Genomic DNA, 14,169 nt, shown 5'->3' on the forward strand with positions numbered 1-14,169 from the left:
GTGCAGATAAAAAAAGGAAGAGGAGGAAACTAACACAGAACAAAAACTGTGAAATCTGAGCACACGCTGCACTTTAAACCGAAAGTGAAACCAAAATGAATCAAGAGAATATTTTGGTTTCTGTTGCTTCTAATTTTTCTAATCTTATTCTATTTTCTAAATCTCTACTGTCATCTCCACTGCCTTCTCCTTCTGGTTGTTTCCATATCACTCATACTGCTTAACTGTTATCTAGTCTACAGCAGCGAAATAGCACTGAGAGTCACATGATGTTTGTGCAGCATGATCCCTCCATTCATGGGTCAGTTTTCAGTTTCATAATGATGAGTATAACACAAACACTACTGAAAGCTGTTCTTAGACTCAGAGTCAGAGAATATTTACAAAACAGGAAGTACTTGTAACCCTGGCAACAGAGTTGTTTTTCTCAGTCAGTTTTGTCTTCAGACCTAGAACTGCATAAAGGAGAAAAAAAAACACTGCATAACAGATTATCCTGTTATTCACATCAGTTGTGTATTAACACATTTTCACAGAGGCATCATCATCACCACCCCTTTTCCTTTCATTTCTTTTCTTTTTTCTTTTCTTTTCTTTTCTTTTCTTTTCTTTTCCCTTTTCTCTTACTGACTTTTTCAAAAGTTGGCATGGGACAAATAAAAAACCTGACTTGAAAAAAGTTTCTAATCTACTCTTTGTTTTTATTGTATTCTAGGTTGTTTTTCATTTCATTGTACCAAAAGAGAAAAGAAAATATAGGAGGTGCCCATGTATAACCTGAAATGTTTCTCTCCTAATAGAATATTCTACCTAACTGTTTATGTTGCTCTTTTCTTTTCTTTTCTTTTCTTTTCTTTTCTTTTAGTAAGTTTGAGTTTTTTCTTGTAGTAAATTATCTCTTACATTATTCTTTTTTATTCTATATTGCACAGTGTGCCCTGCTGCCAACCTTCATTTCTCTGTTACTGTACACTGCACCTTGGCATGTGACAAACAAAAAACTTGACTTGGAAAAAGGTTCTAATCTACTCTTTGTTTTTATTATATGATAGGTTGTTTTTCATTTCATTGCACAAAAAGAAAATATAGGAAGTTTCTATATATAAACTGAAATGTTAAAATATTCCCCTTTGCAACTACTTTGATTCTTACATGTATCTTTTGACAGATGTAAAAACTTCCTTCAGTTTGTTGTGGTCAGGGGCCTTCTTCAGGCATTACACAATAACAGTATCATCCTTAGTTTGAACCCATTATAATCCTACTGTGTTCCTTTTTTTTTTAACTGTCAACAAATCCTCTGTTCTCTTTTCTGTACATCTTCAGTTATGACCTTATGGTGGGACTTCACCTTTATGGCTGGACTCAAAAATGCATCATAAATCCCTTCTGAACTGAGCCTTGTAACAGGAAAAACATTTTATCAGATCATAAGGGAGGGGGGGTTATAAGGAGGGTAGTATAAAGACTTGTTAAGTGAATACAATGCTGACACTGCTCGGGTGTCACACAGGGACTAAATATGTGCATGATTCTCCAATGTCACTTCTCAGCACTCAGACAAGTACTAATATTGTGTGATGTGCCACCTAGTGGACAATAGGCATAACATAAATACAATCAGAAAAGATCAACACATAACTGAGAAGACTTAATACAGTGTGAGTGTGTGTGTGTGTGTGTGTGTGTGTGTGTGTCTGTGTGTGTGTGTGTGTATGTCTATTGAGAGATATGGCAGAAGCCTTTTTGTTCCAATCAGTTTGTTAATCATAGTGCTGCAGCTCAGGATCAACAATTTTTTAAAAGAAATAAAGAAATCATTATATTTTCACTGTATTTTTACCACATGATTGTAATTGTGGCAAAGGATAGTATGCATAGTCCATTTGTACATTATTATTATTATTATTATTATTATTATTATTATTATTATTGTTATTATTATTATTATTATTATTATTATTAATGTATGTATTTATGTATGTGTGTGTATGAAATACTAATCACTCATTCGTTTTCAAATTTCAGATTATCCTAACTAGGGTCGCAGGGGGTGCTGGAGCCTATCCCAGTGCTCATAGCTCAAAAGGAGGGGAAACACCCTGGACAGGTTGCCTGTCCATCACAGGGCAGACACACTCACACCTAGGGGCAAGTTAGTGTTTTCAATTGGCCTAACTTGCATGTCTTTGGACTGGGAGGAAACCAACCCACACAGACTTGGCGAGAACATGTACAGACAGGACCCCTCCATACAGAAAGGACCCCTGCCATCCAGGAATCAAACCCAGGACCTTCTTGCTGTGAGGGAAGCCGCCCTGAATGAAATATTAAACATTTGTTATTTGGTGACCTAATCTGCCCTGCCCTCAGTGCAATGAGAATGATTATCTGGTGTTGTACTGTGTATTGTAGTCATGTCAGACTTACTGATCTCACTGTAAGGATTGACCCATCTCCTGTTTTAATCTCATACCTCTCATGACAGATCCATAAAGGCCCCTCCTGCTGAAAATGTTGCATGTGTGAACATGACACACTGTTTGTGTGTGTGTGTGTGTGTGTGTGTGTGTGTGTGTGTGTGTGTGTGTGTCTGCATGTGTGTGTGTGTTTACATGTCCCTCTCTGTCTCATATTCTCTGATGTGTCTACGCACACCCACACTCACACCCACACTCACACACACAAGCACAGATACTTTCAGGTTTAGAGACTCTGTGTGTCTGTCACTCCCTGTCCCTTTGTGTTCCTCTTGTTTGTTTCTTCCCCCTCTGGTGGTCAGTCTTGGTTGTTTTGTGCCTCCATATTAAACGCACGCACACACACACACACACACACACACACAAAACTATTTTCATTGTAATTTATTTATAAGTGTCCATGGACAATTACTGATCAGTGTAAGTGTAGGATCAGACAAATGACATATTCACAAGACCTTCATAATGACCAGAACAGAACAAGACTATAGTCATAAGTTTAGCTGAACCAGTTGCCTTTTTTGGGGGGCAAACAAAGTTGAAACTTCAATTTGAACTTCCGTCATCATAAAGCATTATTGTACAGATCATAATACAAAGACATGTTTAATTAATGAAAACAAAACATGATTTCTTCCAATGTTTTAACATTAATGATAAATATCAGGAAAACTGTATCATGTGAATTTAAAAAGATCTGAGAAAGAACGTCTACATCAGAAATACTAACATATCAAACAAAAGAAAACAAAACAAAAACCAGTTATTGAGTTAAATGCATTTTCATAGTTGAACACATTCTCGTTGATCAAGCAGAACCTGTCAGTGGTGTAAAAAAATCACTAGATCAACGTGAGTGCTGCCTGTCACAGATCTCCACCTTGATCATTGCTCTGCCCCCACTGTTCATGCTGGACCTGATTTCTACTCCCTCTCCTTTAAACTCTGCTGCAGACCCATCAGCCTTGGTGTGTTCGAACCTGGAGTCGTTTTAGTAATACATGTATGTAAACAGTGACCCATCACATTGTTTTGGAGGCTGAAAAATGCCAAACGGTTCATAGTTCAAAGGAACAGAGAAGATGATGGATGCTTGCCCTTCTCTCTGATGCAAGAGATTCGAGATTCCTTTTGTTACATCTCGTTATAAAAAAAGCAAAAGCCTTGGGTTCTGGCTCCTTGACAATCGCAGTGACAATAGTAATAAAAAACAGAAATAGTAAGGAAGAGGTAAATAATAAATGGTATAAATATAAATACTGTTCATAGTGTTTAAAGTGCTGTGTGCATGTATGTCCTGCCTGTCTGTGCATGTGTGTGTGTGTGTGGTAGTGTGTGTGTTTAAGTGTGTTTGTGTATGCGTGTATGCACAGTGATGGCAGTGTGTGTGTGTGTGTGTGTGTGTGTGTGTGTTGATTCTTTGTGTTAAGTATCTTGTATGTTAAGATGTCCACTGCCCCCCTGGCAACACCTCCAGTCCTGGTAAAGATACTTCAGATACTATGTTTAGCATCCACACAGGATTTCATAAATACAGCTGCCCTCAGAAACCCAAACGTTTTTACTCAGTATCGGGTTCTCAGACTCAGTCGTGTATGACATTAAATCTACAATCCAAATTATCTCAGCATCAGATATGGTATCACATCTTTTAAATAATTCTGACTCCAACATTAAACCTTCTCATCTCCTATAGAACACCAATATCCCCTTTGCTTAAAAAATAAAATAAAAGAATGAATAAATGAATGAATGCAGCAAGTGAAACAAAAGAAGATAAATCAGAGTCGGAGATTTGAGTCAAACATAACCTTATACTTTAGTATTTAATGTTAGAGTTGTTTTGTGAGTAACATTGCACAGTTTTGTAACCAAATCATTAGCTCTCAGTATTGTAATAGCAACTGTACACATCACACCTTTCTCAGATTCACTGACTGAATCACAGGGGTTTACTCATCTCCTGTAACCAGTACACAGAGTACAAGACATGGCAACCCAGAGGAATAATCCTTTGCCTGAAAGTATTAAACACACATACATTCACCACTAGGGGTCAGTGTTGTATGAGGCTCTTGTCAGAAGGTGAAGGAAAGAATCAGTAGGACACTAGACCTCTATGACTTGATCTGAGGAACCTTGTTAAAGATAGTAACTAGTCACACTGGTGATTTTGATGATGTGATATTCTTCTTGACTCTGTCATTTGCTACTATTTTTCCCCATTACAGATGGATTGTTTTTATTTTGAAATTCTGATCATGTAATGGTCATTGATAGGTAAACGTGTGGAATCTTAATAGTCAGTATTGGTATAAAAGAAATTTGATCTTCTTCTGTATGATCTTTTCATAAACTGTTCATATTTCAACCTAGAAACATTTGGTAAATATGTTTATGTGAAATATTTCAACCTGAAAAACATGTTTGTGTTAAATATGTTCTGTTCTCTGGTCCATGCACATGATGGAAACACTCATTCATCACAGGATTGTAGCTGTATAACAATGACACTGTCGCTGGACATTTTTTTAAAAGTTCAGACAGTAAAAAATAGACAGTATAATCAAACAGAGGAGAAACCCAGGCTGGGGGAAACCCAAAAAAGACTGTACTTTAGAGACTTGGCAGCATATAAATCAACAATGTGCTTTGGTACATTTTCATTTTTAATTTTAGTATCTATCACATATCATTTTCAATCTATCACAGGATAACAACAACAATCTCATCTACCAAATCAGTATTAATCTTTCATTTTAATGGATCTCCATCTTGATCACAGCTTTTCCCCCAGTGCTCATGGTGGCCCGGACGTTCACTATATCAGCTTTTAGATTCAATCCAGAGTCCTTGGCTTTGGTGCGTTTGAAGTCATCGCATTCTCGATCTTCATACATTTGCTTGTACAAGCCCTCATTACACACCCTGTCATTGTTGAAGACACCCACGGCCATCTCGTTGGCATAGAGGTTCTGGTCGAATGGAACGGAGAACATGATGGCTACCAGCTTTTCACATTCCTCATCTGCTACTTGGGACAGCTCGTATGTCAGCACGCCAACTGCTCCCCTCAAACCCATCTCTGTCTTGGTAAAGGTGCACATGCCTGTTTTGGTTGACTGTATTGTTGGTTGGGGAGGGTAGTGGATATGACCACTGATCATGTGCCACCTAAAAATGAATTTAAAAAAAACTTTATTATTGTGACGTTAATGTGATATGATGCAAAAAAAAAAAAAAAAGAAGTTCGTAAAAGACACAAGGACCACATGTTGACTAGAGTGACAGAGAGAACTGTACTAATTTGGTCATTATCATTATAGTCAGTGTAAAATGTTCAGTTATTGGCGATGGAAAGTAAGTCTACTGGTTTAAAAGACCTTTATATGAACTGAAGGATGATGGATAAGTAGTGTGAGCAGGGTTATGTGTAAACCTCAGATGTCTCAAGTAAATAATTTTACATCAATAATAATTACATTAATACCCATCCCTGTGCAGCCTATGGGACCCCGAGGCCTGGATGAGGAGTGTGAGTGGTATTGTTGTAAATCTGAGAATCCTTTCTTACTTTGGGTTGGTGAGCCAGTAAGTTTCATTGTGGTTTTGTATCTCTATTGTGCAGCTACGGGAAGTCGTCATGGTAGCTGCAACATTTTCAGCCTGTGAACTCATGGTTACTGGTTTCCAGAGTTCTGTCTCTCTTTCTCTGACTAGGAACACTAAAGAATAGAAGAAAGAGAGGGATATGACATACATGCACAAGCACACATGAGGACAGAGAGAGAGAGACTTTTAATTGTACAGACTCCATCGAATTAAACATTCAAGGACTCAGTCTAATTCAGATCGTGGAGCTATAAAATAAAAAAATCAGGCTTGCTTGATTTTCAGCAGATCTGAAAGACATTAGAAAACATCAAATTGGCATGTGTTCTTCAGTGTGATAATATGAAAGAACTTACCGGACACGAATCTCTCTGCTTCTCTGTCAGACGCACACACTCTCTGTGACTTTTACCTTCTATACTTGCCATTTAAGCTGCTTGGCACCTCAGCATGCACAGTGACACCCCTCCCACATAAGTAGGCATGTCGTAAATACTTTCACATCTCACTAGGAACATGACAAAAAAAGATTAAATGCAACTTTTGTTTTTCTGACAGAGTTAAAATATTAAATCTAACTGTGGACAATGTCTGGAAGTATTTGGTCTCTCAGTCCACTGTATTCCAAGAAGGCTAAGTGTGTACATAACTAACATTTATCTTCTGTGCAAGCAGAAGAATTCATTGGGAGATATGGTGACAAAATGAAAACTAATATTGTCAGACGTGTGGACTCGAGTCAGAATCGAGTCACGATTTTGATGACTTCAGACTCGACTCAACAAAATTAAAAATGACTTGCAACTCGACTTTCACTCTATTCCAGTGACTCTAGATTTCACTCGGATTTCCCCTTTTTTGATTTGTAATGACGACATACTTCATAGGTAAAAATATTAAATTTATTCATCTCATCAAAAAAGTGTGCAGGTATTTGTTGATATTCTCCCCCACATGGGACTTCAGAACACCAATTACATTGCATGCGCAGCAGAGAGAAAGGCATTTACGCGCAGATAAGAAAATGAGACATCGGATTATTGCATTCGGTTCAGAGACTATGCTGTTGTAAACAGCAAACGGATAGGAATATGTAAAACATGCGGGAACAGAATTACAGATGGATAGGAAACAACGTCCAACTGTGTTCAACACTGAAGGCTGCACAAAGACCGGAAATTAAGTGTAATTTTCTGTGTAGTAATCGTTGGTAAACCATGGCTTTAATTAGCAGGATAAGTACTAGTATGAGTCTGCCTAGCTCTAGCTAGACTATAAGCCTAAAAACAGTGAGCTTTCGACACACTTAGTGTGGTAGCACAATCTTTTCTTAACAAATTGGTTACAATATCTATCTTTAATCCAGTGCTCCCGTAGAGCGCATTTCAGCCACGGTGGCATCATACTACGTCTTCGTCGCGTGCAAACGTATGACGCACAATTGTCCACTTTGATTTTTTTTGTAAACATAATGGTCCTGCTCTAGCGGTACGCTTACCCTGAAATCCATACTGTAATTGCAACTCACAGCTGTAGCTGACGTGAAGTTCATAACTCTGAAATAACCACGTGTGTGTGTGTGTGTGTGTGTGTTCACTGTCTTTCCTCTCTCTGACTAAATCATGAAGCCTTTCCAGCATAATTAGGATTTCTTACAAATAGCTGGTCGCAGTAGGCCAAATATCCCCATGACATTTTGAAAGGTGTTGAAACGGACATGTTTCAGGCAAAACTTTCTCCTTGCCTCTGTTGAGGCACCACCTACTTAATCAGCATACTGTGTGTGTGTATTTCCCCTGTTCATACAGTTCTGCAGACGAACCCTGTTTTTCTGTTCTAAAGACAGGAAGTCCGTCTTTCTAAACAAACACAGTGGGAACAGTGTCTGAGACTGTCTGAGAACACTGTAAGCAGTTCCTATAGAACTGCTAGTTCCTACAGAAATCTACACCAGTGGTGCCAACCGCTGTAATCCTTTATGAACTGTGCATAGGTTTTTACATTTTTTTTTAATTTATTATGATTTCACTCACTTTTTAACATTCTGGCTTGAAAATAAAACAGTGACGACAGCAGATCATGTCTTTGCATTCTTTTAAATTGAATAATGTGCTTGAGAATGAGATGCATTTCTGGCTGCATCCACCTTGTCCACTCACAACGTTATGATGTAAATACATTTGAGGGCCTATGATAAAGCAATATCACACAAAGGGGAGTGCTGTTATACTCAATATCAGCACTCATGGAACTCGTGGTACTTGGTCAGAGGCAGTCGGAACTAACTGTTACATAAGTAAGGGATAATGTACACTGAGCCAGTCATTATAGCAAAATAAACAACGGGATGATGCTGGACCCTGACACAAAGTAGAGATTTCTTGAATCACTCTGCAGGGGGTTACATTAAATTAATCGATACTAGCATTAGAGAAATCAATAATTGTCCACAAAATATTGATGTAAAAGTGTAAAAAATTTTATTCATTTAAAAATAATTTTATTGCTTCCGCCGCAATGTTCTGTTATTCATAGCAGTGGTCTGCTATTCAGAAATAACAGACCGTAGAATGCAGTAACTGACCAATCAGAATCGAGTATTCAGCAAAGCTGTGTAATAATTGGTGTATAATTGGAGTTAACAGGTCATTGCATTGACCTGGTTATAGGTCATTGCATGTTGAACATTTCTGCCGCTTAATCCTGATGTTTGCTTCATTGGATTTAGAGGTATTTAGTTTGTGTTAGCAGTCAAATAATTAGTCTAAAATAAGCAAAAGAAAACAATTAAACATTTTCCAGGCATTTCAAACTAAAAATGTTCTCCACTCGATGTACTCTAAGAAATTCTGTGGTGAGCAACCGGGAGATGCAGAATGAACTCCAAATAGGTAGGAGTACTTTATTATTTTATTGTGTCATCTGTCTTTTCAGTTGTTTATTCCAGCAGTTTGGTTTGGTCTTGTGGTTTCATATTGTCACTATCTTTATGCCTAAATGATAAGTTCAGAGAACTCATCTAAAGGTCATAAGAACATATCTCTGTTATTCTAACTAGAGTGGATAAAATCCTGATTCTGGGGGACTTTAATATCCACTTCAATAACAGTTCTGATTCTCTTAACAAAGCTTTTACAGCTATCATAGACACTTTTGGCTTTAACTAATATGTGCACGAACCCACTCATTTCAGCGGCAACACTTTAGATCTTATCCTACATGCAGTCATCTCTCTCTACACCGCTGCCCTCAGACCATTTTGCTATTACTTTCCAGGTAACTCTGCTGTTCACGCCAGTTGTCTCTACCACGCTTCATAGCTGCTGTCACATTAATGCTTCCACCACTGCTGCACTTGCTGACCCGCTTTCCACTGCTCCTGACCTTTTCAATGATCAGCAAATATCTTTGAACAACTTGACGGACATAATAAATTCTAACCTCCATAATGTATTAGATATGGAGCTGATTAGAATTCGTTGTGATATTCGGATTACTTTATCAAATCAGACTGCCTGCATGCTCTCCATCACTCTGCCTGAGATTTATAAGGATGTGCACCCTTTAACTCAATTTAACCCTATCTCTCTAGACACACCTATGGTGTTCCTCAGGGGTCAGTCCTCGGCCCTCTCTTGTGCTCTATTGAAATGCTTCCTTTGGGTGACATCATTCATAGTTACAACATTAACTTCCATTGTTAAGCTGATACTCAGGTTTTCTTGCATATCCAGCACAATGACCGCTCCCGACTGGCTAACCTTGAGGCATGCCTTTGAGCTATTAAGTGTTGGATGTCTTCTAATTTCTTGATGCTTAATGCAGGGAAGAGTGAAATGCTGGTTATTGGTCCCCCTACACATAAGCATAGATTTAGTGATCTTATCCTAAATTTTGACAACTGCATCATCTTTCAGAACTCTACAGCTAAAAGCCTTGGTGTGATCTTTTTACTCTAGTCTCTCACTAGTCACTCATATGAACACAACCAAAACTGCCTTCTATCACCTCTGTAATATCGCTAAAATTAAGCCCTTTCTAAGTATGGCTGATGCAGAAACCATTGTTCACACATTTGTCACGTCTCGGCTCGATTACTGCAATGTTCTTTACTCTGGTCTGCCTGCCTCTATAACCAAAAGTCTTCAGCTGGTCCAGAGAGATGCTGCCAGAATCCTGACCAGCACAAGGAAGTTTTACCACATTACACCTGTCCTGGTTTCCCTTTATTTGCTCCCAACTCATGCAAGGGCAGATTTTAAGATCCTATTTCTAAAATATGAAATACGACATGGTCATGCCAGCCTACCTCTCTCACTTAATTGCACCCTATAATCCCCATGTCCCCTGCGCTCTCAAGACTTTGGACTATTAGCCATATCAAGAATTTAAAAAAGAAGTCTGCTGGCTACCGAGCCTTTTCCTACCGCTCTCCTTTCCTCTGGAATAGTCTACCTTCAGAAATTAGGCAGACAAACTCTCTTCATAACTTTAAAACAAAGCAAAGATTTACATATTCTCCTTTACTTATGGATAATATAGTTTTGATTTCACTTTGTTATGGACATGTAAAGCCCTTTGAGACTATTAATAGTGATACTGGGCTCTAAATAAACTTGTATTATTATTATTATTATTATTATTATTATTATTATTATGCTAAATGAGGGAGTCTGTTTGCTTTGCTGACTTGATCGTTTCTCTGGGCTATATTCAATAGGCCTATAGCATATTATAATATAGTAGCTAGCTACGGTTGATTTTCAGGCCTGTTGGCTGGTCTTTGAAATATCGGTAATGTGAGAAAAAAACCTGAATCAATCTCTCTCTCGCTCACTCACTCACTGAGTAGTCGTATGTACGTGCATTGAAACCTACACTTTAAAGGAAGCCTACAACCGGGCAGGCGGTTCTAGTGCGTAGTATATGATCCTGCAGGCGCTACACCATCTCCTGACTCAGTTTCATTTCCCCATCCCTGCTCCTCTCCCCTGTGGACTGGGTGTGTAAGGAATGTGAAAACTGAACTCTGACTGGAATAAACGTTTCCTGTCACAACATAGACAGGTCTGATGTTTAGAGGAGCTGACACATATTGACTTTTCAACTCACTCATTACTGTGTGATGCTGCATCGTTTTTTTGTTTTTCTTTTTTTTTTTTTAATTGCTTTTCTTGTTTTCTTAGTAGTCAGCCAAAGTAAAGTACAGATGGTTTCATTCCTATACAGATATCCTTTTATAGACATACATACATTTCTAAGTTTCTTGCCGGAAGCAGGTCCCACAGACCTGGCCACCTCACAAAGCTGAAACACAGAACACAACACATAGCAGCATGCAGCAGCACATAGATGAGACACAAACAAAAAGTGAAAAGTGCTATTGGTTGAAAGTTCTAAAGAGTATATCTGCGTGTGGGGGTATCTGTCTGTGTGTGCTGCATGTTGCTATACATCTGCTGTGTGCTGTTGTCTTGTAAAGCATCAAAGTGGATGTGGTTTGCCCCACATACATATATCCTGTTTAGAACTTTCCAGCAAGTACATCTTTCGCTTTCTATTTTTGTCTTATCTGCTGTGTGCTGCTACATGTCTGCTGTGTGTTGTTTTCTGTTGTTTTCATAAAAATCACCGTACCTTATAAAAATGGAAAAATTGCATACATTTTTTTTTTTAATTTCAGATAGTTGAAACTGTCACATGAATGTAATGTTTTCTAAAAAGTCTGAAACTGTCATGTGAATGTTTTCTGATAAAGTTGAAACTGATATGTGAATATGCGTTGGATTGTAAAAAAGTTTATTTCTCTTTTCTGGTGAAAAGGTTGCTCTGATGATAAACCTAACATAAAAGCTAAGGAATGTGGAAAGAAAGACATGATAAGCATTTCTAAAGAGGAGGATGATCACATCCTTAAAAGTAAGAGAAAATCCATTTTGATGATATGTTTCATGTGTTAGATTGTCGTCCTGATTTCTGTAAGTGCTGTTTATTTTTTATGAATGTATGAAATGTAATTACGTAACATAATGCTGTGACAAATTTACTGTAAGATGGTCTCCCTTTATGGCAGAGATGCGGGATATGAGAAATAGCATAACTGCTTTGAAACAACAGATTGTGCATAAATGTGGAGGAGTGAATAGCATATATGTGTAATTTTATTCAATGAGGTGTGAAGCTCTCAACATGTCAGTGTAAACTGTTAGTCACTCACTTGCTCACTCATCTTCAAAGCCGCTTATCCTAATTAGGGTCATGGTGTTAGGGTCGGTGAGGCCTGGTAGACTGAGGACCCAAAAGCAGACTCAGAGGACAGAACGTTGTTTAGCAGATGTTTAATGAAGTCCTTCTTTCCAAAAAAATCCAAAAGACAAAATCACAGTGACAGTACCGGTGGGCAGAGACAAAGGTGGTGGTCAAAAACAGGCAGAGAAAGTCAGGCATGCAGAGACAGAAAAACCAGGCAGAAGTTCCAAAAAACACTATCCAAAAACAGGCAGGAGGTCAAAAGGTAACATGAGCGAGGCAAACAAACACAGAAAGCATGAACATGCGAGATAATCTGGCAAGCTAGTGGGGAAACAGACAGGGCTTAAATGCAGTGGCTGATGAGGTAAATGGCAGCAGGTGAGTGGGAACCAGGCAGGAAACAGGGTAAAACATGGACCGGAGCAGCCTGGAACAGACAGACAAGACATGCATGACAGGACACAAGGAAAACATGGATTAGGATCTGGAAGAGCAGGGCTGGACCGTGACACACGAGGGTTACTGGAGCCTATCCCAGCGCTCACAGGGTGAAGGGCGAGATAACACCCTGGAGAGGTCGCCAGTCCATCGTAGGACAGCATTGTGTGTCTTGAGTTAATACAAAGACATGCAGGACAGTGGGCCCCCAGGACCTCTTTTGGCTGTGTCACTTAATGGTGGGTTGTTTTTTGTTTTTGTTGTTGTTGCTGTTGTTGTTGTTGTTGATGTTGTTTTGTTCTTAAACATTCATGTGTATTTTGAGAGGTATGTAACTTAGAGCCCCTCACCTATCCTCACATAATCTCGTTCCCTACCCATATGTGGAATCAAAAGTATTTTTAAATAGTTTATAAAAAAGAAATTATTGCACATATGCACATTACATACATTGGTCACTGGGTGTCAGTGTTGTATGAGTCACTGATGAAAAACCAGCAGGACTCTGCACTTCTATGACCAGAAGCTTCTTAAAGACAGTGATTAGTTAGGTCGTTTATTTCAATGAGGTGATAAATTTCTTGGGTCTCAACCAACTCTCCTTATTGTTTCCTGTATTTCTTTATAAAAGTATTGTTTTTTCTATTTTAAAATAAGGGACGTGTTGTGGTCATCGATAGGGAAATGTGTGGAGTCCATGAGACAAAAGCATTCAATGACCAAAAATACTAGATGATCTGATACAACTGAATCTGTGATTCATGTTCTATGAAAATGAATGTAATATAAATGTTACATATCCACACATCACATACCACATATAATATACATGATAATATATAACATAAAACATAACTGGATTTTTTCATAAACCCAGAAGCTGTGTATATTCAGCAGCCAGTCATCAACTTCAACAGCAGTCCCAAGAGTGTGATCAAATGCAAAGTATGGGAGCAAAAGCATGACCACAAACCCCCATGATCCATAAAAATAAAAACATTGGTCTAACTACCCTTTAATATGTTAATATCTTACATATGGTCTAGTTACTTTGACTTCCTAAACAGATAAGATGGTGGGCTGTGGTTAACTTGGGCTGTGGTTATTGTTCACATTTTATTCACGTTCATTCAGACTGTAAATATAGCTAACAGACTAAACAACGGCTTATGTTAAAACATTGTCTCGTGTCATGATGAATTATATACCTGTAAGTACACTATTACCTACACTGTTGTCATGGCTTGGTGCTCACCACCTCCCCCTGCTGGCCAATCAGCACAGACTGTTTTACCAGTCTGACCACTTAACTGGTACTTGATAATCACTTGTGGTAGATAAAAGGGTCTGCACTTGATAATCAGGTATTCCAGATCAGCAGAGCAAT

At 38.4% G+C, this 14,169-nt stretch overlaps 1 protein-coding gene across 1 annotated transcript; it reads right to left on the reverse strand.

The window, feature by feature from the left end:
- Nucleotides 1-5,239: 5,239 nt before the first annotated feature.
- Nucleotides 5,240-6,158, reverse strand: LOC115806426 (DELTA-thalatoxin-Avl1a-like). The gene is made up of 2 exons (XM_030767118.1): nt 6,055-6,158; nt 5,240-5,654 (listed from the first exon to the last, which is right to left on the reverse strand). The coding sequence occupies exons 1-2, from the start codon at nt 6,156-6,158 to the stop codon at nt 5,240-5,242; spliced, it is 519 nt and encodes a 172-aa protein (XP_030622978.1).
- Nucleotides 6,159-14,169: the final 8,011 nt, after the last annotated feature.

Source organism: Chanos chanos, chromosome 3 (genome assembly GCF_902362185.1).
Source record: "Chanos chanos chromosome 3, fChaCha1.1, whole genome shotgun sequence".
Taxonomy (NCBI): Eukaryota; Metazoa; Chordata; class Actinopteri; order Gonorynchiformes; family Chanidae; genus Chanos; species Chanos chanos.

Excerpts from the sequence above, each read along its gene's own strand:
- LOC115806426 (XM_030767118.1), bottom strand. The coding sequence starts at position 6,158 with ATGAGTTCACAGGCTGAAAATGTTGCAGCTACCATGACGACTTCCCGT. Across the intron at positions 5,655-6,054 it reads TACTGGCTCACCAACCCAAA|GTGGCACATGATCAGTGGTC; the intron begins GTAAGAAAGGAT and ends ATTCATTTTTAG.